At 55.4% G+C, this 24,359-nt stretch overlaps 1 protein-coding gene across 16 annotated transcripts in view; it reads right to left on the bottom strand.

Annotated features, from left to right (window-relative positions):
- Window positions 1-24,359, bottom strand: part of ARAP1 (ArfGAP with RhoGAP domain, ankyrin repeat and PH domain 1) — a 222,196-nt gene that overhangs the window by 1,580 nt on the left and 196,257 nt on the right. For 7 of the 16 annotated variants that reach the window (XR_010597926.1, XR_010597927.1, XR_010597933.1 and 4 more), the window contains 8 exons: window positions 24,240-24,357; window positions 19,193-19,306; window positions 16,593-16,735; window positions 14,889-14,921; window positions 11,344-11,426; window positions 7,477-7,527; window positions 5,880-5,943; window positions 443-5,106 (listed from right to left, as the gene is read on the bottom strand). Coding sequence is in view for 8 of the 16 variants with exons in the window: in XM_024109395.3 (XP_023965163.2) it covers window positions 464-481; window positions 4,951-5,106; window positions 5,880-5,943; window positions 7,477-7,527; window positions 11,344-11,426; window positions 14,889-14,921; window positions 16,593-16,735; window positions 19,193-19,306; window positions 24,240-24,357 (780 nt within the window). In the remaining 8 variants the exon portion in view is untranslated. The remainder of the gene's footprint in view (window positions 1-442; window positions 5,107-5,879; window positions 5,944-7,476; window positions 7,528-11,343; window positions 11,427-14,888; window positions 14,922-16,592; window positions 16,736-19,192; window positions 19,307-24,239; window positions 24,358-24,359) is intronic. The other 9 variants (XM_024109395.3, XM_042840214.2, XM_024109397.3 and 6 more) reach the window with 5 other exon arrangements.

Raw genomic sequence — 24,359 nt, forward strand, 5'->3', positions numbered from 1 at the left:
CTGTCACTACCAGCCCGGCAGGAGATGTCGTCTCCACACCCGTGCACGGTGCAGGTGCCGGCTTGCTGGCGTTATCCACACTAGCACAATGCAGCTCTCTGACCCTGCCGGTCGGCTCACAGGTCAGGCAGTACCGGGACATGCCTTTTAGATCCAGACCTCCTGGTTTGAACCCCACGGAGAGCCAGGCCAGGGGCAGCCAGGAACTGGAGACTCCACGAGCTCTATTACATAGATCCCAGCTTGTCACGCGACCTCCTGATCCGAGCAGTGGCCGCTTGGGGGGAGATGGAGCGGGTCAGGGTGTGGGATCTGCCCAGAAGACGAAGGCGGCTCTGGGCTAATTCTGGCCATCGAGCTGCCATTGGGTCCTGGGGGAAGATCTCCCCGGCACACCCCATGACACAGAGCTCCGCAAACGAGCAGGAATGCTTGAAATTACCTGACGTGTTAGGTCTCCGGCTCATACGTTTCGAAGAAGCTGGAGAGAGAAAATAAGGAGGAAGGGGTTAGTTTTCCTTCTCCGACATGGACCGTTGGTGGCGCTAAGTAGCTGGAAGAGCCTCAGCTCGGAACAATTGTGGGTAATTAGACGAAGGTGACAGGGCTGCTCCCTGGGGAACAAAGGGTTAACTCCGGCTCAGTTTCCCCTCCCGCTGTGTAGCTACTCAGGGGAACCTGTTATCAATTAGCTGCCTGCCTAGGAGAGGGCGAAGGGACGACCTTCACTTTGGAACTACCCTATGAAGCCAAGAGTGGCCACTATCTGGGTCTCTTGGAGCATCTTTCACTCCATGATGCCCGAACGCTTCCCAGACACCAGTGAGTGTGGGACAGGTGCCACCCCACTCTGCAGGGGCAGGAGCCGAGGTTAAACGACTCGCCTAGGACAGGAGCTCAGCGGTGGAATCGGGTGAACTCAGCTGCTGAGACCAGCAGGCCGGTTTCAACCCTCTCCACCACCACGGCCTACTGAGCCCCACCGCATCAGCCAGCGTGACCACGGATGATGGCGTCGCACCAGGCCTTGCGCAGTGAAATTTCCAGATCTGGCTGAATCCTGCAAACCCACGAACCCCAAGGGCAGCCCTGCGGGCACCTCTGTCCCTCTTAGAGGCACCTCACGTGCTCATAGAAACACAGTGGCAGGAGCTGGCAACCTGTCCCTTAGCCAGGCTGCTCCCGACCCCACACAACCCGCATTATGGACAAAGCACCTCACGCTGTTCACCCCCCCCGGGGATGGTGCAGGCATTAACCTCACCAGGGTGCTCCCTTAGAACCAGAGCCACTGGATTGTAGTCCTGTCTGTCTGGGGACATGTCAATTTCTCCAGCATCCCCCCCTCCCCAGGAGTAACACGCTCTGTACTGCAAATCCCAAGTGCTTGGGGAGACGCCCCAGCCTCCTGCAGAAAACAGGGTACATGGGAAGCCAATGATAACACTTTATGGCCCCAAGGCCCTGGCTCGGAAAAGACACTATTTGCCTTGAGCAAAACAGCGAATCGCTACAACCCGAGTCACAGGGAATTATTGTTAGCAGTTTCCCGCTCACGCGTTGCGACGGCCTCACACTCAAACCGCCTTTTCTTTACTCCACAGTCCAAGCGGGGATACTGGAAACTCGAACTGTGCAACTTTGGGATTGGTCCAAAAAAAATAATCACATGATATTGATTGGAGGAGAACCTAAGTGCATCCCGCACAAAGACTTGCAAGTGTGACTTTAAAAATCCCTTCCTGCAAGCATTGTGTGTCCATCAAACGTTTCAGCCCAGACTGCCACAGTCTCCGAGCACCACACAACCCCCCTACACGGTAACTGTTATCCCTGTTTAGCCAGATGGGGAGCGAGAGCAGGGAGAGATGCAGTGACTTGACCAAGGTCAGTCTTGGCAGAGCTGGGACTTGAACCCAGATCTTTGTCCAGCACCTTAACCGCACGACCATCCTGCCTCACTTGCACGCCTGAGGGAAGTGACCACAAGATAGGCCACAAACACATCCATGGGAAAATCCTGTATTATGCACCCAGCTGCACAAGTAACAACCCCAGCAGTGGCAGCTGCCAGAAAACGTGGCAACCTTTGCGTCAGAGGAACAAAGAGGCACTAGGTTGAATAGCCTGGCAAGCGCTTGGAGCCGTGGTACAAACATCAGCCAAGCTGAGCTGTCCCATTGCTGCTGAACCAGACCTGCTGCTGGGGGGGCTGGCACAAAAGCACCAGGGGAAGGGGGAAGATGCTGCCTCTAATCCTGACCCCTCAGATCAGCTGGGGGACGAACAGTCTCACCCCAACGACAGATTCTAATCCGTCCGAGCAGCTTCGGATGGGGAGGCAGGGGCTTGCGGTGAAAGTGCATCGTGCACCGAGAGACTGTCCATAGCGTCAAGGGGCCAGGTTAGGATCAGCCCTTGCCCAGCGGTGGGAATGCAACATGGCTCATCCACCCACTGTCCAGCCTGAGCAACTGCTCCTTGCTCCCGCTGGGAAGCAAAATCACACCGAGAGGGGCAGGAAGGAGGCAGGGCCGCGGCCCAGCTCTGCCTGTGCCAGCACGCACACTCGTCTATCCATGCGCTCCTGGCCCCGGCTTGCAGCCAGGGGGATGTGGTCAGATACGATGCCCCGGCACTCTGTGGTTGATCTCTGAACCATCCCAAAACAGGAGGGGAGAGAACATTGCCGGCACCTCACCAGTTACTCTTCAAAGACTCAGCACTTTCCCTCGGGACTCACCCGCTGCCCCATCAAGCCCCCCTTTCACGAGTCCTTTCGTTCCCGGCATTCAGAGCGAGGAGACGGAATCGTTTCTCCGTCTGCCAGCTCAAGCCCTTCCTTGCTTAACGCACCAGGCACTCAGTGAACGCACAACGGGCCCCTTGACAGCTCTGCCGCGAGGAGTCCGAACATCCTTGGGAAGTGGACAACAGCTCCAGGCAACTGGATCCTGGTTCAACGTACTCAGCCCCTCAAAGCCTTGCTACTCTGCGGAGAGATTTCTTGAGCACGCTGGGGGGTTATACAAGGAGTCCTATCCTTTTAGGAATCATACCGCACCCGCAGGCAGTTTATCTTAGTGGTTAGAGCGTGGGAATCCGAGTCATGAGTTTTATTCCTGCCACGGATTTGCTTGCCCACTGCCCCGGGAAAGTCACCTAAACACTCCGTGCCTCGGTTTCCCCATCTGTCAAATAGGGCTAATGATGCCGGCCCACCTCCCCTGGGTTTGGTGAGGGTGAATTCACTGATGTGCACAAGGGCAGAGGATTGTTAATTTGGGGAATCTCCTGAGAAGCTGCAGATCCCAGGGGCTTCCCTGCGATGCTGCATGCTGACCGGGGGGAGGCTGGTGGCGGCCTGGCCAGGACTCGCACTGAATGCTGCTCCCGTACCCTCTGCCCTTTCCCTGCGTGCTGCACCCGCTGTACGCAGTTCGGCCTGCGGCCACATCCTGAGGGACAGAGACGGGAAACGGCCGCCAGCTGCAGGGTTAGCCCCACACTCTTGAACCGAGCAAGAGCAGAAGAGGGGAAGCAAACACGAAGCAGCGTCCGATCGTGGCTCTGGGTGGGGAGCTGGAGGGCATCTCTCCCCGCCCCCTCTGCCAAGCAAAAAGCCAGATGCATCCCATTGCACAGAGCTGCGTTGGAGATCCTGTCCCACCGCAGCTGTCATTATAAACCTGAGGGAAGGCAGGGCCCAGGGTGCTGGATCTCCCCGGCAAAGGGCGCTTGTACCAACAGACATTTAAACACGGACATCGTGAATTCAGTGCTGGGAAGTGTTGGTCCCTTCCTGACCCACAGCGGAGATACAGCCCGGGCAGCGGTGCGGCAAGCTCCCCCCTGGGCGCCTGGCCAATGTGCCATGACCCTGCCCTGACCTGCCCCCTCTAGAGGCCCGTTCAGTCCCTGGATTCTCTGCAGAGAGGCCTGCTCGTGGCCCCTTGTGAAGACGGTGTTTGCGTAGGAACGGTCGTCTGCTAGCGTTGGGCTGAGACCCACCGGCTCATGTCATGGCCCCCACCCATTGGAGTGGTGGTTTTTTGCCAGGCAGTCACTGTCCATTAGGAACTGGCGTGAGACTCACCAAGCCACTGAGCAGTAACGAGGTTCAGTCCCTACCAACCTGGGCTGGTAGCTGGCAAGCATCAGATGGCCAATCGCCCAGTCCCCAAGCCATGGAGGAGGAGCTGGCCGGGATGAACGCTGCTAGCTGCCAGTGGCTTCCCTCTGGCCACCAGCTGCATTCCTTAGACCCAGCTGTCCTGCTTTCTGGGGCCAGGAGAAAAGCTTCTGGTCAGGTTTATAATAGCAACAAGGACCCCCTGGAGCAGTCCGTTGGCAATCAGATAAAGACCAGCTCTTTGCTAACCGCCCACGCCCAGCTAGTCCTTATCTGAGTCGCCGACTGCTGGGTCGGGCCTTGTTGCTCAGCGAATCTGAGAGGTTTCCACGTTTGTGGAAGACACAGTAGACGAATCACAGTCTGCAGTAGCCTCTCTGGCAGTCCCCCGTGCGTGTGGACAGGGAAAGGAGAGGGACGGGGAGCTGATTTGTAACGGAGAAGGAATTTCAAAGCAGCGACCCCAATTACCAGGAGAAATCATCTGCCGAGCTGCATCCCCTGTCGCTGCATCACGCCTGCAGGTGCCGACCTGTGGATAATGGCTCCCGAGGCCTGCTGGGGACAGTTACCCAGCCCTGCCCTCCTGGCTTTGTTGGCTCGGAGTCAATGACTAGGACCCAGCCCGGAAAAGGGTCGGGAGACAGACTAACAGCAGAAGATGCTCGGTGTTCGCCAACCCCACCCAGCTCTCGCCTTCTGATCTCACGCGTGGGAATCCTGTCCCCGTCCCACCCGCCCGGCAGGCGTGATGCTACGAGCCAGCAGGATGGCGCTCCCTGCACCGTGAAACCCAGCGCCGATTGGTTGTCACTCACAGTTAGCGGATCAGCAGCAAAAGCAGCCACACTGTTCCTCATCTCATTCTCATTGCCCCGCAGAGGGATGAGCGAGATGTTACCCAACCTGGAGTCCTGCTGCGTCCGCGACGCCCGCACCTTGGAGGATTCGGAGGGCCACACGTTCCCACCGTTCTGGGGAGGGAGAGCAGACACATGGCGAGTGAGCAGATGGGGGCAGGGACGCAGCACAAGCCTGGGTTCTCAGTGTGCCAGTGAACGGGGCCTCGCTGAGTGCTCTCGAGTTCAGACGCAGAGCGGCGCCGGAGGCCCTCCATACTGTCCGGCCAACGTGCCTCAACTCTGACCCCAAGTTCCACTCAGTCTTCGGCCTCTGCTCATCCTGGAGAGCAACCAGAACCCACTGCAATTCTGCGCCAGCTCTTGTCCGTAAGGAGCTGGACTAAGAGCCACCAAAGCATTTTGCATACGGCTCTGAACAGAGATCAGAGACTTCACTACTGAGTGGGGAATCTAGTGGCCAAAGGCTTTACAGCCTGTTCAAGGGGATCTTTGAGCCAGCCAGTCAATGACCGACGCTGCCCCTCTCCTATGTTTATTCTCTCCCACCCCTGTGTCCCCATTGTACAGATGGGGCAACTGAGGCCTGGAAAGGCTGTGAGTTGCCCAGGGTCACCCAGGATGTTTGTGGTGGGGTAGGAATCAAACCCTGCTCTCCCACACCTCAAGCTAGTCTTCTGGCCACCAGACCATCCTTCTTGGGCTGGCTGGGGGAGATGGTGACCTGACTGCGTGGGCTGTGAAATGTGACTGTCCTGTGAGGCCGGCAGACCCCCATGCCAGGCCCCCCACATGGCAGGGGGTGTATCCGAGCCATGCGAAAAGGCCCCTCCCACCCTGAAGGATGGCAAGCCGTGCTGAGGGGCCGCCCGCTAGTCAGGTGGTACCTGTACATAGAGGAAGGATGCGAACCACTCCCGCAACTCCATCTGCGTATCGCAGCACAGGTACCTGGGGAGGAGATCAAAGGGGAGGTCAGGGTGGGTGCGTCTGGCCGGAGGGGACGTGAGCAGCGAGACGAGCCCCTCCCCTGCCCCCCACCCGGCCTGCCTGCATCCAGCGTAGGGAATGCAGTTACTTGCAAGCCACCTGTGGCAGAAATCCCACAGCAGATGTGAAACACGCCCGGCCCTACAGGCCGGCTCGTTTGCTCACAATCAGAGCTGCCTCAGTGGCTGCTATTCCAGGCAGCAGCCGGATGGCTCCCGCCCAGCGCAGGGCACAGACAGCACAGGGGCTGCCGGCTGCCCTGGGTCCAGCCCTGGCACTTGTGACCAGTGGGGTACTGGTGTAGCCGGAGGCAGGGCCATCTCTAGAGAGAGCCGTGACCCTGCAGTGCTCCCTGCTTATGTATCAGGGGGATGTTCCCCCGAGAGGCTGCACTCAGGTTTCCTTTCAAGCCTGGGTTTGTTTGCAGCAGGGAGATTGATTCTGGCTCATGAATCTGATTTGTTTGAACCTGATGGATCAGACTGGGTTGAGTCACAAATCTGATCCGGCCTTTGTGCCAGCTTGAAAACCAGGATCTTTAGGCATTTGGGATCAGGTCCCAACGTTACTGGGCTCTCAGCATCTCTCAGGATGGGGTCCTGGCTGTCAGATTAAGAAATACAGCTGTGTGTCGAGTGATCTATTCCTGACATCATCATTAGTGACCAGAGAACACGCGGAGTGTCGGATGATGAAAGTCGCTTCCAAGCTCTAGATGATTAGACCGCAAAGGCAGCTAGACTGGCAGAGCCAGAGAGAGCGAATCTAGAGCAGGGTTCTCAAACTGGGCGTCGGGACCCCTTGGGGGTTGCGAGGTTATTACATGGGGGGGATCACGAGCTGTCAGCCTCCACCCCAAACCCTGCTTTGCCTCCAGCATTTATAATGGTGTTAAATACATAAAAAAGTGTTTTTAATTTATTAAGGAAGGGTCGCACTCAGATGCTTGCTGCGTGAAAGGGGTCACCAGTACAAAAGTTTGAGAATCACTGATCTAGAGGGACAGATGGTTGAAGAAATGGATAGTGTCTCCTTTAAATAAAATTATGCTGAAAAGGCTGGGGGAGGGGGTGGCAGAGAGCCCACTCCTCTCTCCCGGATGGACTCAGAATTACTGGACTGTATGTCAGAGCCCCCTGTCAATAGAGTCTCATTTAGCTCAAGGGCCCACAGATGGGGGTTTTAAGTAGCTACCGTCTGGCACGGCGAGATCTGGGCTGGTGATGAATTTGTTTCAATAATAACTGTACCAGGCCATGCAGACAGATCCTGGCCAGGGACATTTCTGTGCAGAAACGACTCCTCCTCCCCAAGTCTCGTGCGGCGGGGAAGTCCCTGAACCCCTTTGGTACGTGAGCACGGTTCTGTTTCTGAAATGAGCTCCACCTTCATCCCTGTCTGCCTGAACTCCAGCAGATCGGGGTCTGGGCCTGGCTACGCTTAATGAACAGCTCTCCTCCAGCAAAGCCCCCCCGGCCCGCCACGGCTCCTTACCACTGTTGCTTTTCATGCTTCTCGTTTTCATAGAACACCGTGAATCCCCAGCTGCCAGGGAGAGAAGAGAACAGAACGCTGAATTCCAAGGTTTCCTCTCCCAATCAACTCCACGAGCTTTAGGTTAATAACTTTCCCCAATAGAGCAAACCTGGTATCCCAGCAACCACAAGCCTCTCTGCGTTACCGTGGCAAACTGTTGTGATTTGACACCACCGCCAGGCACTTTCCTCCATGCTCTTGGCTTTTGGAGAGGCCAGGTGGCACTTCAATCTATTGCTGGCATCCTCCGGCAATGAGAGACTCTCCGCAAAGGGCGGAAGGCTGCCACGTGCCATAAAATCAGCCTCTCTCACCGTTTTGTGGTGCATTTGATCCCAATGGATCACCAAGTTTGCCTGTCAATTAAATGCAGCCACATCTGGGGTGGGGGAGGTTTAACAGCACAATGCAACGTCACACAGCAGGGTAGGCCCGTAAAGCAAAAGACATTAGCCCTGATTCTTCCCAGTTTTACGCCAGTGTCCAACTCACAAGCTGTCCCCAAGCACAGTTGTCTCAACCAGCCAGTGAGACCGTGATGTGCAAATCAACATCACGACCTGCCGGGCATGAGTGGAGCTCTGGCAAAGACGCCAGCTCCACAGCACTCCACGAGGCACCATCTGGCCTTTGTGCCAGCGTGAAAACCAGGATCTTTAGGCCCCAACGTTACTGGGCTCTCAGCATCTCTCAGGATCAGGCCCATTTTTAGTAAGGGCTGGCACCAGGGCCAACCCCAACACCCCCCCCCCAAGGCAAGAGCCTAGCCCTGCCAGAATCTGAACAATGGGGCTAGCTGGGGGTGAACCACAAGTCTCCAGCCCACTCCCTGCCCTCTCTTACCCGACCGAATTGCTCCCAGTTCAGACCCAGCCATGGGGCTGAGCCCCCCGCAGCAGGCCTGCCTGACCTGTGCCGTTTAACCCCCAGTGTGATGTACAGAATAAATCCCTCTGGAATACCAGTGTCACATTGTCATGCTGTGCTCTGGGCATTCCTCCCCTGGTGCGTTGCGTTCCCCAGCCCTGGCAGACAGCCCGTGTGGTCTATCTCATAGCTCCTGCGTTTTCCCTTGCCGCCCTATGGAATAACAAACTGGCAGGACGTCTGCACCTGCAGACCTCCAAAGACGCATCTCAACCTGCAGCTGCTGCTGTCACACCTCCCAAGCTAAGCAGGGCCCAGCCAGATCAGTACTTGGAAGGGAGTCTGACAGTGCTGATGCTACAGTAAGTGGCCCTTTCCTCTGAGGCAGTACTGAACCCACAGGGCAATGCTTCACCGAGAAGCTTGTCTGAGGTCACCCTCAGCTGCTGTGTACAAGAGCTGGGGCGCCTTAGGCAGATTCCAACCTGGAGAGTAACGCTGCTCTTTGCAACTTGTCCCTGGCAAGCCTGCCCAACTCCTAAACTTGAAGGGTACAAGTTCACCAGGGTCATGATCATCTAGTCTGACCTCCTGCACTTTGTAGGCCACAGAACCTCACCCACCCACTCCTGTAATAGACCCTTAGCCTCTGCCTGAGTCACTGACATCCTCAAATCATGGTTTAAAGACTTCACGTTACCGAGAATCCACCATTTACACTAGTTTAAACCTGCAAGTGACCCCTGCCCCATGCTGCAGAGGGTCCCCCACAAGGGTCTCTGCCAATCTGACTGGGTGGAGGGGAATTCCCTCCTGACCCCAAATAGGGGGATCAGTTAGACCCTGAGCACGTGGGGGAGACCCACCAGCCAGACACCTGTGAGAAAATTCTCTGTAATAACTCAGAGCCCGTCCCATCTCCAACACGCCGCCTGAGTAGGCTGACTGGACCTGTCTCCAAACTGCCCTGAGGAAACATCTGTGTCTGTTCGTGCTTCTTGCCAACGTTGGCACCAAGCGCCAGGGCCTGCTGCCAGCTGCAGAGGGCGAGAAACCCGGGTGGAGAGAGCCTGTTCTCCACTCTGGTTCCACAGCCCAGCAGGGCCATCAGCATGTGCATGCACCTGGCATGGATCACGAACTCCACCGATACCTGCACCTCTTGCAGTGAGAGGAAGACCCTGGCGCACCTCTATGTCGCGGGCCTCAGGCTCCAGCTGCTTCAGAACCTCTTACTGAGGCTCCGGCTGCATTTTCTGATCCAGGCACACCCCACCCCTGGCCTCCTTGTCAACCTCCTCTGAGTGCTGGCCAAGATGGCCGTGGCCCATCCCAGCGGGAGGAAGCTGGATGTGGAGTGGGGGGGTTGCTCAGCGACTGGGGGTCCCTATTTCTGGTCCCATCTCTGACCGTGTCTCTGGGCAGAGTGCCTCTGGACGGTGCCCACTGACTCCTCCGCGGAGCGGTGGGCGCTGTCGGGGGTTCTCGGCTCGGTTTCCCCCTTTGGATCTCAGATTTTTAACCTTTAACCTTCACTCCCGTCCCTGTTTTTTCATTTGTTGTCCGCAGTATTGACTTGTGGCCTGGGGTCAGTGACTCCTTCCCCTTGGCTGAGGGGGTGAGATTTTAGCTCTGGGCGGGCGTAGGCCTGCCATCTCCCAGCAACCCGCCATGCAGAGCGGGGCACAGGCTGGCATGGAATCAGGGCAGAAAGCGTTGAAGGGGCCGGCCAGCACGACGTTGTTCCCAGTGCTGCTGAGAGCAGGTTTTCCTCCCAGGAAGTGCTAATCCCTTGGCAGGTTGGGGCTCTGGGGGTGTCAGAGGAGGGATGGAGAGGAGTAGTGTGTCCTGAGGCGTCAGAGGAAGAGGACTGTGGCTCGCTAGGTTGCTCTGCCATCTGGTGGCAAGAAGCCAGAGAACAGGAGAAGCCCCAGCGACTGGGACGGTGCGCGGTTCCTTTGCTGGAGGCAGCCCTGATGCCGGCAGCACTGACAATGCACCTGGGCTTCGTTCCCAGCTTTCATCTGCCCGTGGGAACAGCAGAGAAGAGCAGCAAACCTCGGCGCTTAAAGCACAACAGCGAGACAGCGGAGTCTTGTGCAGCCTGGGGCAAAGGCGCCTCCAAGGGGTTTTACGCACCTCTGGTTCTCTACTGGCCACCTCCTGGCACACAGCTCTGCTCCACGGGCAAGATGCAGCTGCGAACACTGTTCACAGCAGGGAAACCACAGCACTGTTATCCAGGCAGCGGATGGCTCCGAGCGCTGCAGCTTGGCTTTAGCTTGCCAGTGCTGTGGGTCAGTAGAGACCAAGTGAACTGCAGGGGGGGGGAAGGGGGGCTGGGAGCTCAGCCCTCCTGGTTCTGCCACTGCACAGCCTTGGGCAATTCCACTTTCCATCTTTGTGCCTCAGTTTCCCCTTCTGTGAAATGGCGACAGTGCTATTGGCCTAGGATGACCGTCACCTCCACACAAGTCAACAGCTGCTTATCAGCAACTGCAATGACGCCTGGATCCTGAACGGGATTCCTAGGCACGACTGCAGTACAGTGATAAATAACGGGAATGGACCCGGATGGAAGATACGATAGCAGCGCTCCATTCCAATTGGTTATTACCGTATTGAGGTCGTGCCCAGAGGCCCCGTTCAGGCACCAAGCGCAGTGCTCAGAACATTAATGAATGAAGCCTTGCAATCTCATAGTCAGCTGTACCCCTATTTCACAAATGGGGAAACTGAGGCACGGAGTGGCAAAGTGACTCTCCCGAGGTTACCCAGCTATTCGCTGGCAGATCCAGGAGTTGAACCTGGAGCTCCCAGCTCCCCATCCCTCTGCTCTATCTACTAGACCTTGCTTATTGCATTGCCATGGTGGCCTCATGGCTTCCTGTTGGCAGGGCTGACTGAGCCCAGGACCCACGAGAAGTGCCGCTGTTCAGACTCCAACCCATTGCTCACCAGGATGGAGGGCGAAGTTTCTTCTTAATTCCCAGGTAGACTTTCAGATTCTTGACTGGCCACTCTTTCTCCGGTCTGTGGCTCTGGGGAGACAGAAGGAGAAGAGGGAGTCAGAGAGAGAAACATCCCAACATTGACAGTGAACCCTCTGCCACGGTGTGGACGTATACAATCTGGATCAGCCTTCCAGTTATGATTGCAGGGGACTGTCCATTCTGGTGAATTCAGCTCCAGGAAGCAGAACTCTGAATGACGCCAAAGCAACACACAAAAAGAGGAAGGGTTTTCTTCCTCCAACAACAGAAATACCCTTCTAGGACAGACAGACATGAATATAAGGCCTTCTTAGAGACCAGCCTGCAATAGAGCACCAAGGGCAAGCAGATGGTGCAGTACTGTTCTCCTGACTCACCCAGCAACCAGACCAGGTGGGTCCTATTAGCTCCAGCCTCAGGGTATCAAAGGGTTGAGTAAAGAGGAGGAGGTGAAGGTGACACACAAGGTCTTGCTCAGAAAAGAACAAGAGGCAGTTCCTTATGTTTTGTTCTGAAGTGTAAAGGTGAATGCCAGGAAGGAATGAGAGCATGGGGTGTGTGTCTCGTGCAGAGAGTAGGGTTGGAGCTCTGCCACTCACAGATTTGCTGAAGCAAATCCTGTCCTCAGATGTGTGTATGCAACCCCTACTGCTGGTTGGGGGTGGGCTGACCCGCATTAGGGGCTTGTTCACACTGTCCCGCAAGCCACCGTATGTGCACTCCTGCTCTGCCTGGGCCCCAGAAGCCAGGGCCTGAAGCCGGGCTTGGGGCTGGGATCCCCCGAGCACAGACACGGACTTGTGTTCAATGCTGGGGCTATGTGCGTACCAACAGAACGGGCCCAGCTGCACCTGCGGCCTGCCCCCAACCTGTCTGTGACATCACCACAATGCCTACAGACCGCGAGGTCCAACAGCAGGCGAGGCCTCAGCGTGGCCCAGGCAGTGGTGGCAGATGGAGCCGTAATCCACAACGCTCCCGTTTCCATAGAAACATCTCTAAGGACACAGGCTGAAGGAGAGAGGGGTGGAGGAGGCAGGCGAGAGCAGCACAATGCAGGTTTTCCCAGGCGGTGTCAGGGCCCCTCTGAGAGGAAGGAGCAGGGGTGAGAGGTGGGGTGGAACAGAGAGACATGACCCTGGCTGCTGGAGAAGGGCCCCAGCCACACCCCATGGACTCAGTCTCCCTCTGCCAGCTGGCCCCACTCGCCTGCTCCTCACTCCGTGCAAATGGAGTTACTGCCTTCACCTCCAGGCCAGTCCTCCCGTACATCTGGCCCTGGTTCAGCCCACAAACACCCACCACCAAGCCTGGATCAAGACCTACACACGCTGGCCTGGAATGGCTCAAACCGAAATTGCAGATCGACCTATGCGGAAGGCGGGACCACGTTCTAGGTGTGGAATGGTATGTTACAGACGTGTTACCTACGTGTCAGCTCATGCCGAGAGTCACAGGAGTGCAGCGATACAACAAACGCTACTTGTGTGGCATGCACATATATACCTGAGGTCTGCTTTGTTCCACTCTGGGGAAGGTTGGGGTTGGATCTGAATTTTGTCAAACCAAACTCCCGGACCTGATCTCTGGGCTCTCGAACCGTCCAGCACTTGGCAACTTGGGCCCATGGTTTCTATTTACTAGGGCTTGTTCTGAGATACGCTGGGGCACAATTCAGTCTCCAGGCTGGTCCTGCTCAGGCCCCATATGAATACGGCCGATTATATTCATACGTACAAGCCCCAAAGGGAGCAGTTTACACAGTCAAGTCTCAGGCAGGCGGCACACACAGCAAAGGCGAATTGTAATTACAAAACCATTGGTCTCACACTGAGCCACTTACAAAAGTGCCCCTGGGTCATGGTGTGATTACACGCGGGAAAGATCAGCATTGACCCGTCACCCAGCAGTGCCTGCGAGCGTCCGATCAAGGGAGAGGAATTGCTCGGGCTGCTGTGTGTATGTGTAACTAGGAGTGATGGGACAGAACCGATCTCTGAATGCCAGAACCCCCCCCGCTCATTGCCGAGGTCTGCTCAATGGCAGAATAGCTTCCCCAAGGGAGCCCCATCGCACAGGACATTGACACGGGACTGGACAAAGCCCCGAAGAGCACATTGTGGGGAACATTCCTGCGCTAGACAGGAAATGCACGGAATGACCTAATAGTAGACTTGTTTCACCCATAATTTCTCTGGTTCTACAGTTATCCACTGCCCCTCAGTCCCCCCCGCCCCGGGACAGGCAAGCGGTGAAAAACTGTCTAGCTCCCGGTCATCATCCTTTCACACCCTCCTGTCTGGGAACGTCTGCTACCACAGAACGGCACTGCAGCCAGATGGACTCCATTAGACCTCCCTCGTTAACCTGGGGAACAATGCCTTTTCCCTGATGGCCAAATGAGCACTGGGGGTGGATTACACAAGTGTTTGCAGTCCCGGCAAGGTCAAGAATTATTGAGGGGAACAGGCACTTTAATATTTCCACCACCCCTGCCCATACAAGGGGTCCAAAATCATGCCCACATGTAGTGTGTAGTGCCCCCTCGATCACCGGGTGGTGACAATCTGGTCAAAACCTCCCCTTTCAATGGTGCAGTGTTAGGGCCCTGACCTGGGACTTGGGAGACAGGTTGAACACACAAACTTCCTATGTGACGTTGGGCATAGTCATTTGGCCTCTGTGCCTCAGTTTCCCCCCTGCACAAGAGGGGTAACAGCCCTGCCCTGCCTCCCAGGGGTGTTGTGAGGTGCTCAGATACTGTGGTAACAGAGATACAGGGGACATTCAGCCAACTTGGGAAAGGGCCACTGGTAACAGGGTCAGGCCGAATCCTGCCCTAGGGTAGATGCCTGGACCAGCATCAGAGCCCTGACTTTGGCTCTGACCCTTGGAAGATTAGGCACGATTTCATTTTGGCAATAAGTCACCCCGCTTTCACAGGCTCTGTTGCTTCGGGGATTTTCATGGAGCCCATTGTCTTTGCCCGTTCCCTAAGGTTGCTGGTGTAACTTCCCTCGCCATGGCAACACACGCCTGAACTCTCTCATTACAGCCGCTAGTTACAGTGCATGTCGGGTGTCTTCGGGAACACAGCTCTGAGGGTGGAGGGGTGTGCGTGGTGGGGGGGGAGTGTCCACACACAGCAGGCAAGACATTTCCATCGCTTCCAAGAGACCATTGAACTCAGTGGGGGCTGGATCACACCCTAAAAAACCACGGTGGTATTCTACAGGGACAGCCCAAGGCACTAGCAGGAGATCTATTGTTTTGTATCATTGTTACACAATACTGCCGTATTTTTTCCCATGATTTCCCTTTGTGATGGTGTGAATCCATTTTTTTCGGATAAGGAAAACCACGTGCTCATGTGTCTCATGCAAACACACCCCTGAATGTGTTTAGTGACTGAATTTGGTTTGACCCAGGGCAACCTTGTAAGGCAAGAGAGCAAATCAAAGCCCACAGATCATCCCGCTCAGCTGTCACACAGCACACTTCTCTACTCACGTTTTCCACGGCAGGCATCCGCTGCTTCAAGCTCTGTTTAATAAAGGATCAGGGTTAAACCAGACACAGGGGATCAGCCACAGACTGGGGAGAGGTGTGTGTGTTTTGAGGGGTGAAGTGCCATCCTCTGGGTAACCCCCTATTCTGCCCCACCACTGCCACAAAACAGGAGGCTTGTAAAGCCAATGGGGATCTGCGTCTCGCTTCCCATGGAGCAGGGCACGCAAGCTGCAAGGATCCACGCAGTGGGGCTTGGGGATTTGGGCACTTGGCCACAAAGGGTGTGATATTTGGGCAGGAAGGCCCAGAGACTAAAAGGACAGGACCAAACTGTGTTGTAAGCAGCGAGTGGAGTGAGCCTAGAGCTGGTTGTCAGGACACCGGGGTTCTAATCCTGATTCTTCCAGGGACCCACCGTGTGGCTTTGGACAAGTCACGCCATCACTCTGTGCCTCGGTTTCCCCAACTTTGAAATGGGGATCACAGTGCTTGGACTGCAACATGTGAAAAGCCGTATAGCAATGCGACATATTATTGTGACCCCGCTATGGTGACATGTCACAGTCCCCAGGCCTTACTGGACTGCTAACACAGTTTGACAACGTGGTTATAACAGAGTTTGGTGCTGTCTTCACAGAAACTGCATAGTTTAAACAGATGCTTACTCTTCATTTCATCTCTGCTTCTATAAATGGGACTTGAGAATGAGAAGTAAATTCCCATGTGTTATAATGAATCCGAAAGCACAGGCCCTTTGCCCTTGAGCCAAAGGAGACTCCCCATTAGCTGCTAGCAGTAGAGGACCCGTGACACACAGTGAAGCAGTTCTGATTCCATCCAGTAGAGGGAAGTGGTGCACACACGTACTAGGCAGTTTGCTGCATAGGAACATAGGACTGGTATGACCTCCTGGGTCACTGAGTCCTGTCCCGGCTATCACAGGCAATTCTATCATATAATCCCGGTCATAAATTTAACAAGCTCCATCTTAAAACTAGCTGGGTTGTTGGCGCCACTGCTCCTACTGGGCAGCTGTTCCAAAACCTCCCTCCTCGGATGGTCAGAAACCTTCTTCTCACTTCCAGACTACATTTACTCATGCCCAGTTCATCCCCATTTGTTCCTGTGCCAACATTATCCTTTCATTTCAATAGCGCTTCTCCCTCCCTGGTGTATTTACAGAGCAATCCGATCCCCGCTCAGCCTGTATTTTGCTAGGCTAAACCAGGCAAGCCCTTCCAGTCTCCTCCCCTAAGACAGGCCCTCCACTCCCCATATCAGCCTCACAGCTCTTCTCTGCACCTGTTCCCTTTTACATTCCTCTCGCTTGACCATGGGAGACCAGAACTGCACGTGGGATTCCAGATGAGGTCTCCCCAGTGCCTTGCACGCAGGCATTGATACGTCCCCCTCGCTGCTGGAAATACCTCGCCTGTGAACACTGGAAACAAAACCAACTGAAACGCCTGCAGTCGAGTGCCACTGACCACAGCGTCGCCCCGAGGAAGAGTCCCGCCCCCCCCACAGCGAGATCTTACAGCTACTGGTAAGGAGAGGCAAAGAGTGGATGACAGAGGGGACGTGGAGCCAGAAAAAAGGATGCCGGTTTCGGTCAGTAGGGGGCGGTGCAGGCCAGGAGGCATGGGAAAGGACGTGTGCTGGGACGGGTGCTGGGAGGGGATTGCGGCAGCCCAGGCAGCTCACCCGCACTTCCTTGTAGAGCCTCAGGCAGCTGTTGTTCAGGATGAAGTACCGGTCGTGGAAGCCCGTGCTCAGCCCGAGCCCCAGCAGGTTCCTCTCCTCCCGGAACTTCATCATGCCGTGCTTGCTGTCGCTCACTCTGCTGGCTGGGGAGAGCACAGAGCCGGACGGCGAGGGGTTAAACACACGGCTGCAGCCCACGCACCGCCAGCCGGAGGGTAATTCCCATCCCGCCGCTAGCTGGCAGACAATGCATAGTGCCGTGGGGTGAGACGAGAGAGCCCAGAACCTGCCCTACTGGTCCCATACTTGGCAAATGAGGGTTTCCACGGGGAGCGGTGGCCTCAAGGAAAGGCGCGGACACACAGACACACACACACTCGTGTTAGGATATAGATATTCAGGCCTGTCTGCAAAGGCCTGTACTTTAAGAATGTAGGTGTATTCTTCTCACGTAGCTAGTTATAGAGGTATAAAAGAAAGAATCAAAATCACTGTCTGCCGGTGTAAGGGCCTTCTCGTACTGGGACAGTCTGAGCCCTGTTCTTAAGCTAAGGCCTTCGGCTAAGCAGCGGGGCGGCCATAAACTGAGAAGCGAACGGTCACATCCTCCCATTCCAAACCAGTCACATGGAAATAAGGTGCTATTGGGCTGTTAGGAATACATTCCTGTCCTGATATTCCTATCACCTCCAGAGACAGGGAAGAGCCTAGAAGATGTCAAAGGAAACTTAGTTTGATGGCATCCTGTCTGGCAAGAACTCACTTATCGATAGCTGGGATGTGAAATCCTCATTTCTGTGTTGTTCTATCCCTGTAGGCTCCACTTCCCTATTGTTTGTCTGTATAATCTCTGTCTGGTTCTGTGATTATTTCTGTCTGCTGTATAATTAATTTTGTTGGGTGTAAACCAATTAAGGAGGTGGGATATAATTGGTTAAATAACCATGTTACAATATGTTAGGATTGGTTAGTTAAATTTCAGTAAAATGATTGGTTAAGGTATAGCTAAGTAGAACGCAAGTTTTACTATATAGTCTGCAGTCAATCAGGAAGTAAGGGGGGAATGGGAACAGGGACTGGGGGTGGGGGAATTGGAATCATGTTTTGCTAAGGCGGGGGGGGGGAAATTGGAATCATGTTTCGCTAAGGCGGGGGGGGGAATGGGAACAGGGACTGGGGGTGGGGGAATTGGAATCATGTTTCGCTAAGGCGGGGGGGGGGAATGGGAACAGGGACTGGGGGTGGGGGAATTGGAATCATGTTTCGCTAAGGCGGGGGGGGGAATTGGAATCCTGTTTCGCTAAGGCGGGTGGGGGGGAATGGGAACAGGGACTGGGGGTGGGGGAATTGGAATCATGTTTCACTAAGGTTGGGGGGGGAATTGGAATCCTGTTTCGCTAAGGCGGGTGGGGGGGAATGGGAACAGGGACTTGGGGTGAGGGAACTGGAATCATGTTTCGCTAAGGCGGGGGTGGGTGGAATGGGAACAGGGACTGGGGGTGAGGGAACTGGAATCATGTTTCGCTAAGGCGGGTGGGGGGGAATGGGAACAGGGACTCGGGGTGAGGGAATTGGAATCATGTTTCGCTAAGGCGGGGGGGGGGGAATGGGAACAGGGACTCGGGGTGAGGGAATTGGAATCATGTTTCGCTAAGGTGGGGCGGGGGATGGGAACAGGGACACAGGCAAGGCTCTGTGGTGTCAGAGCTGGGAAGGGGGACACTGGAAGGAAATTGGAATCATGCTTGCTGGAAGTTCACCCCAATAAACATCAAATTGTTTGCATGTTTGGCCTTCGGGTATTGTTGCTCTCTGTTCATGCGAGAAGGACCAGGGACGTGAGGGGGTGAAGGAACAAACCCCCTAACAACTCTCTCTCTCTCTGGGGCGCTGCAGGCCTCCCTTTGAGGGTTTCTAACCCTGCTCCCTTGCGTCCCAGGCTCTCTCTGCAAAGGAGTCTCCTCTTTCTTTGAGGAACCACCAACGGGAGCTGCAGGGTCAGGCGACATTTGCCATCCCCTGGTCCAGGGGGCAGGGCTGCGGGAGAGAGCCCCACTGCCCCTGCTGGGCAGAGACATGGCAAATGATCTGTGCAGAAACTGACCAGGGCAGGGCTTGATAATAAACAGGCTTCCCGTCCGAGTTGCAGGGTGAGTGAGAAGGAGGGCAGGCGCTGGGGAAAGACGCTGATGTCATGTCTCTTTGCCCTCTGTTCGCAGGATCAGCTCCGATTGGGTCTGGATTGAGCCCGTCTGTCGGGTTGAAAAGCTCCTCCCTGCCATTGGTTGGCACTGGCTGGTGTGCGCACGCTCCTAGGTCTTTCCTTTTCCCCTCCCTCCCGCTCCCCAGCCGTGGGTTTGCTGCCTAGTGCCCCCTAGCACAACCCAGTACTGACAAAGGAAGAGAGCAGAACCCTAGACAGACCCAGGATCATCTGGGTGCAGGATTCTACAGAGCACGTGTCTCTGTGCCGCGCGGATCGGACCAGCCAGCTCGCTCTCTCTTTTGGACAATGAAGACTAGGAAGTGCGAGAACCCTGAGCGGCCTGGATCCCGTCTACACTGAGGTATGTCTCCGACACACCCCTGCAACCACCTACCTAGATAGATAAGCATGTTCTCCATGGACAGGTGCTTCTTCACCACCAGGTAGCTGTCCGTCCCCAGGCCGTGCAAGATAGGCAGGACTTTCTCAGAGTAGTGCAAGGGCCGCTCTGCATGGGGAAGGAGGAACAGGTGTATTAATGCCCCCATCTGGCTTACCCCCTCCCCGCCGCGACCATGCTGACGGTGACCAAAGCTGCATGTTTTAACTCAACTCTTTGCGAGCCAACTGAACGCCCCTTGGGGGAGGATCATCATTTTACATGTATAGAGCCTCTTCAAGTGCTTTACCAACTAGACCCAAGCATCTCTTCCCCCACCACCAGAATGCAGCCACTTCTGGGGTGGAATGTGGGCGGCTGTTCAACAGCCTATAGCAACACTACCCAACTGCTTCGGAGAGGCAGTGAATGAGATCCTTTCTAGCTGAGGCTGCAGGGTGGAGTTAGGGAAGCAGAATGCGAGGATTCAGGCTGGACACCAAGGCCTCATGCATCTTCTCTGGCAAAGAGCGCCTGGGGGCTTTTAATGACCACAGAGCTCAGTCCCTCAGCTTTCTGACTCATCATCAGCATAGCGCCCCCTAGCACAACGCTGGGTAACTGCTTCAATACAGATTCAGAGGGAAAACATTCGTGCCATGTCATGCAGCGCCGAAATGTTTGTTACGGGTCTCCCATACATGCACTGGCCAGGCCAGATCCTGCTTAGCTTGTGCGATCTGACAGAATCACATATCAGCCACAGTAAAAAAATATAGCCAGGGAACCAGAAAATACTAGGGAGTGAGCTACACCATTATACTACTGATGGGAAGTCAATAGTAAGCATAGTGCAGGGTGAATTAACTAGTCCAATCAACTAACAAACAGCTTTTGAACAGGACAGTCACCTTCCTAACGAGTTCTCCTGTCCCACTCCGCTGTGGAGAGCCCAGCTTTCTGACAGAGCTCCTTGGCACTGTGCTGCCGCTTGGAGAGGGGACGGGGAAGGCAGATGAGGAGAAAAGGAGGTACTTGCAGACCACAGCCAGTGCAGCTTCTGGGTGCTGTTGCCATCAGAGGGGAACAGGGTTAATGATACTCATGTTTTTGTCAGGAGCTTGGAGATCAACGGATGAAAGGCCACGGATCAGAGCTGGGTGCCAAAAGGGCTGTCTTTGCTGCAGAGCTCACTCGGGTTTGGCACCTGGGTCAGCCTTGCCTGGGGGTGAGAAGCCCCCCTGCAAAGCCTCACCCACGTTACTCTGTCTTCCCTTGTGTGCACCCGGGGGAATGATCCCGGGTTCTTCGTGCTGCAGACGCTGAGCCACACTATGGTTCTCTCCCAGGGAATTGTGGGAAGACTTGTCTGTCCTGGGCACGGGGGGGAATTGTGGGAAGGTGTTGGAGGACTATCAGCACTGCAGTGATTTAGCCTGTGTCCTCTGTAAAGTGGGTAGGTTACTAGGCCAAGTGAAAGACGCACCTGGGTTTTAACCTATACCCCAGGGTGCACCCGCTAGCTTGGGCTGAAAGCACCACTAGGCTCAGGTGAGACGGCTGTGTGTGTAGACAGGAGGTGGTCAGGGTCAAACCTCGAGGTAGAACCCGAGTTGACTCAAGTGAAGACGTGCCCAAAGAGGGCTAGAGGATCATAATGATCCCTTCTGGCCTTCAAATCTGTACAAGCTACTTCCCCATCATGGCCCCGATCCTGCCCCCGCTGACCTCACTGATCGTATTGCCAGTGACTTCAGTGGAAGCAAGACTGAGCCTTTAAAGGAGAAACAACAGCGTATGTCAGCACCGGCCACAGCGTGAGGTGAGCTCACCCCACGCCCCGCGGGGAGGCAAAGGGGAGGTGTTACTGCAGACGGATGGGCCTTGAATGACACATGGCCCAGCCGAATGGGTGCAGGCGGTTTCCCCTTCCTGAAGGCGGCTCAGCCGTCTGGAGGTCGGGAAACACTGCTCGTGTAAGGCCTTTACTGCTGCTGGGATTTTCACAGCATGGCCGGGCAAAATCCGGAGAGGTCCTGAGTAGCTGCAGAGCACCCACTGCTTCCACTGACTTCCTGGGTGCTCAGCTCTTTGCAGGATTCGGCCCTCTGCTGCTACTTAGTATTAACGTGGGGCCTTTCATCCAAGGATCTCAAAGCACTTTCCAAAGGTGAGTAGCTGTAACCCTCCCTGTTTAAAGGAAACCGAGGGCACAGCGAGGGAAAGGCCTAACTTCAAAGTGGCTATTGATTTTGGGTGCCACAAAGCTGGGGAGCCCAGCTGGACACCCAGGGCCAGATATCGAGGAGCTTCAAAATGCCGAGAGGCACCTAGTGGGGTTTTTTAAAGTGCTTGATGCCTATCTGCATCTGTAGGTGCCTAAACACCTTTAAAGATCTGGCCCCCAGCACCTGGTTTGCAGCACCTCTGCAAATTCAAGCACAGAAATGGAGGGCGGGAAGAGACCTCAAGGTCATTTAGTCCAGCCGCCTACGCTGTGGCAGGACCAAGTCAACATAAACCGGCCCTGACAGGCGTTTGTCCAGCCTGTTCTTAAAACCCACCAGTGACAGGGATTCCACAAGCTCCTGATTGTAGAGCTTAACTCCCCTGAGAGTTAGAAAGGTTTTCCCAAAACCTAACCTAAATCTCCCTGGCTGCAGATCAAACCCATTACTTCTGTATTACTTTCAGCGGGCATGGGGAACAACTGATCATTGTCCTCTTTATAACAGCCCTTCATGTAGTTGAAGACTTATCACAGAGGTGGGCAAACTACGGCCCGCAGGCCACATCCGGCCCGTGGGACCCTCCTGCCCGGCCCCTGAACTCCTGGCCCGGGAGGCTAGTCCCCGGCCCCTCCCCCGCTGTTCTGCCTCCCCCGCAGCCTCAGCTCGCCCCGCCACCGGCGCAATGCTCTGGGCGGTGGGGCTGTGAGCTCCTGGGGCAGTGCAACTGCAGAGCCCGGCCTGACCCGGTGCTCTGTGCTGCACGGTGGCGTGGCTGGCTCCAGCCAGGTGGTGCGGCTGCCTGTCCTGGTGCTCTGGGCGCCGCCAGCCACAGGTGCTCCAGGCAGTGCGGTAAGGGGGCAGGAAGCAGGGGGGGGGTTGGATAGAGGGCAGGGGAGTTCGGGGTGGTGGTCGGGGGCGGGGGTGTGGATAGGGGTCGGGGCAGTCGGAGGGCGGGGAACAGAGGGGTTGAATGGGGGCAGGGGTCCCGGGGGAGCAGTCAGGAAGGAGAGGGGATCTTGGATGGGGTGGCAGGGGGCAGTCGAGGGCGGGGGTTCCAGGGGCTGTCAGGGGACAGGGAGGGGTGGATGGGGCAGGGGTCCCGGGGGGGGGGGGGGGCGATGGGGAACAGGGGGGGTTAGAATATAGAATATCAGGGTTGGCAGGGACCTCAGGAGGTCTAGTCCAACCCCCTGCTCAAAGCAGGACCAATCCCAACTAAATCATCCCAGCCAGGGCTTTATCAAGCCGGGCCTTAAAAACCTCTAAGGAAGGAGATTCTACCACCTCCCTAGGTAACGCATTCCAGTGCTTCATCACCCTCCTAGTGAAAAAGATTTTCCTAATATCCAACCTAAACCTCCCCCACTGCAACTTGAGACCATTACTCCTTGTTCTGTCATGTGCTATCACTGAGAACAGTCTAGATCCATCCTCTTTGGAACCCCCCTTCAGGTAGTTGAAAGCAGCTATCAGATTCCCCCCTCACTCTTCTATTCTGCAGACTAAACAATCCCAGTTCCCTCAGCCTCTCCTCATAAGTCATGTGCTCCAGCCCCCTAACCATTTTTGTTGCCCTCCGCTGGACTCTTTCCAATTTTTCCACATCCTTCTTGTAGTGTGGGGCCCAAAACTGGACTCAGTACTCCAGATGAGGCCTCACCAATGTCGAATAAAGGGGAACGATCACGTTCCTCGATCTGGTGGCAATGCCCCTACTTATACAGCCCAAAATGTTGTTAGCCTTCTTGGCAACAAGGGCACACTGCTGACTCTTATCCAGCTTCTCGTCCACTGTAACCCCTAGGTCCTTTTCTGCAGAACTGCTTCCTAGCCTTTTGGTCCCTAGTCTGTAGCAGTGCATGGGATTCTTCCGTCCTAAGTGCAGGACTCTGCACTTGTCCTTGTTGAACCTCATCAGGTTTCTTTTGGCCCAATCCTCTAATTTTTCTGGGTCCCTCTGTATCCTATCCCTACCCTCCAGTGTATCTACCACTCCTCCCAGTTTAGTGTCATCTGCAAACTTGCTGAGCGTGCAGTCCACGCCATCCTCTAGGTTGGATGGGGCAGGAGTCCTGGGGGAGGCTGTTGGGGGCGAGAAGCAGGGGGGGTCGGATAGGGGGTGGGGGCTGGGCCCCACGTGGCTGTTTGGGGAGGCACAGCCTCCTCTAACCGGCCCTCCATACAATTTTGGAAACCCGACGTGGCCCTCAGGCCAAAAAGTTTGCCTGCCCCTGACTTATCAGGTCCCCCCTCAGTCTTCTTTTCTCAAACTAAACATGCCCAGTTCATTAACCTTTCCTCAGCTCAGGTTTGCTCATTTTTGTTGCTCTCTTCTGGGCTCTTTCCAATTTGTCCACATCCTTCCTAAAGTGTGTCACCCAGAACTGGACACAGTTCTCCCGCTGAGGCCTCACCAGCGCTGAGTAGAGCAGGACATTTACCTCCCATGTCTTACATACAACACTCCTGTTAATTCACCCTGGAATGATATTAGCCTTTTTCACCACTGCATCACATTATTGACTCACGTTCCATTTGTGATCTACTCTGAGCCCCAGATCCTTGTCAGCAGTACGACCGCCTGCCCAGTTATTCCCCACTTGGTAGATGTGTGTTTGATTTTTCCTTCCGAACTAAGTGCTTTATGTTCGATCTAAGTGACTTGCGAGGTCACAATGTCAGAGCCAAGACTGTCCCGATGCCCTGCCCTAGTCTGCTCGCCAGAGCTGTCGCAGATTGTCCATCCAGCTCTCGGACCCAGTGCCCCACCCGCTCTACACCTGGCAGGTTACCGTTCTCGGAGTAACCCTCTCTCCCGCCCAGACACCGACCTGCTTCCTCCCTCTCATTCACTTCGAAGCAGCTCCAGTACTCCTTCTCCTTCGTATCGATTTTCCTCCGCTCCAAGATCTCGAAGGTCAGCTCTTCTGCCGTCATGGTGGCTGGGATCT

The sequence above is a fragment of the Chrysemys picta genome, chromosome 1, assembly GCF_011386835.1.
Source record: "Chrysemys picta bellii isolate R12L10 chromosome 1, ASM1138683v2, whole genome shotgun sequence".
In the NCBI taxonomy this organism is placed as follows: Eukaryota; Metazoa; Chordata; order Testudines; family Emydidae; genus Chrysemys; species Chrysemys picta.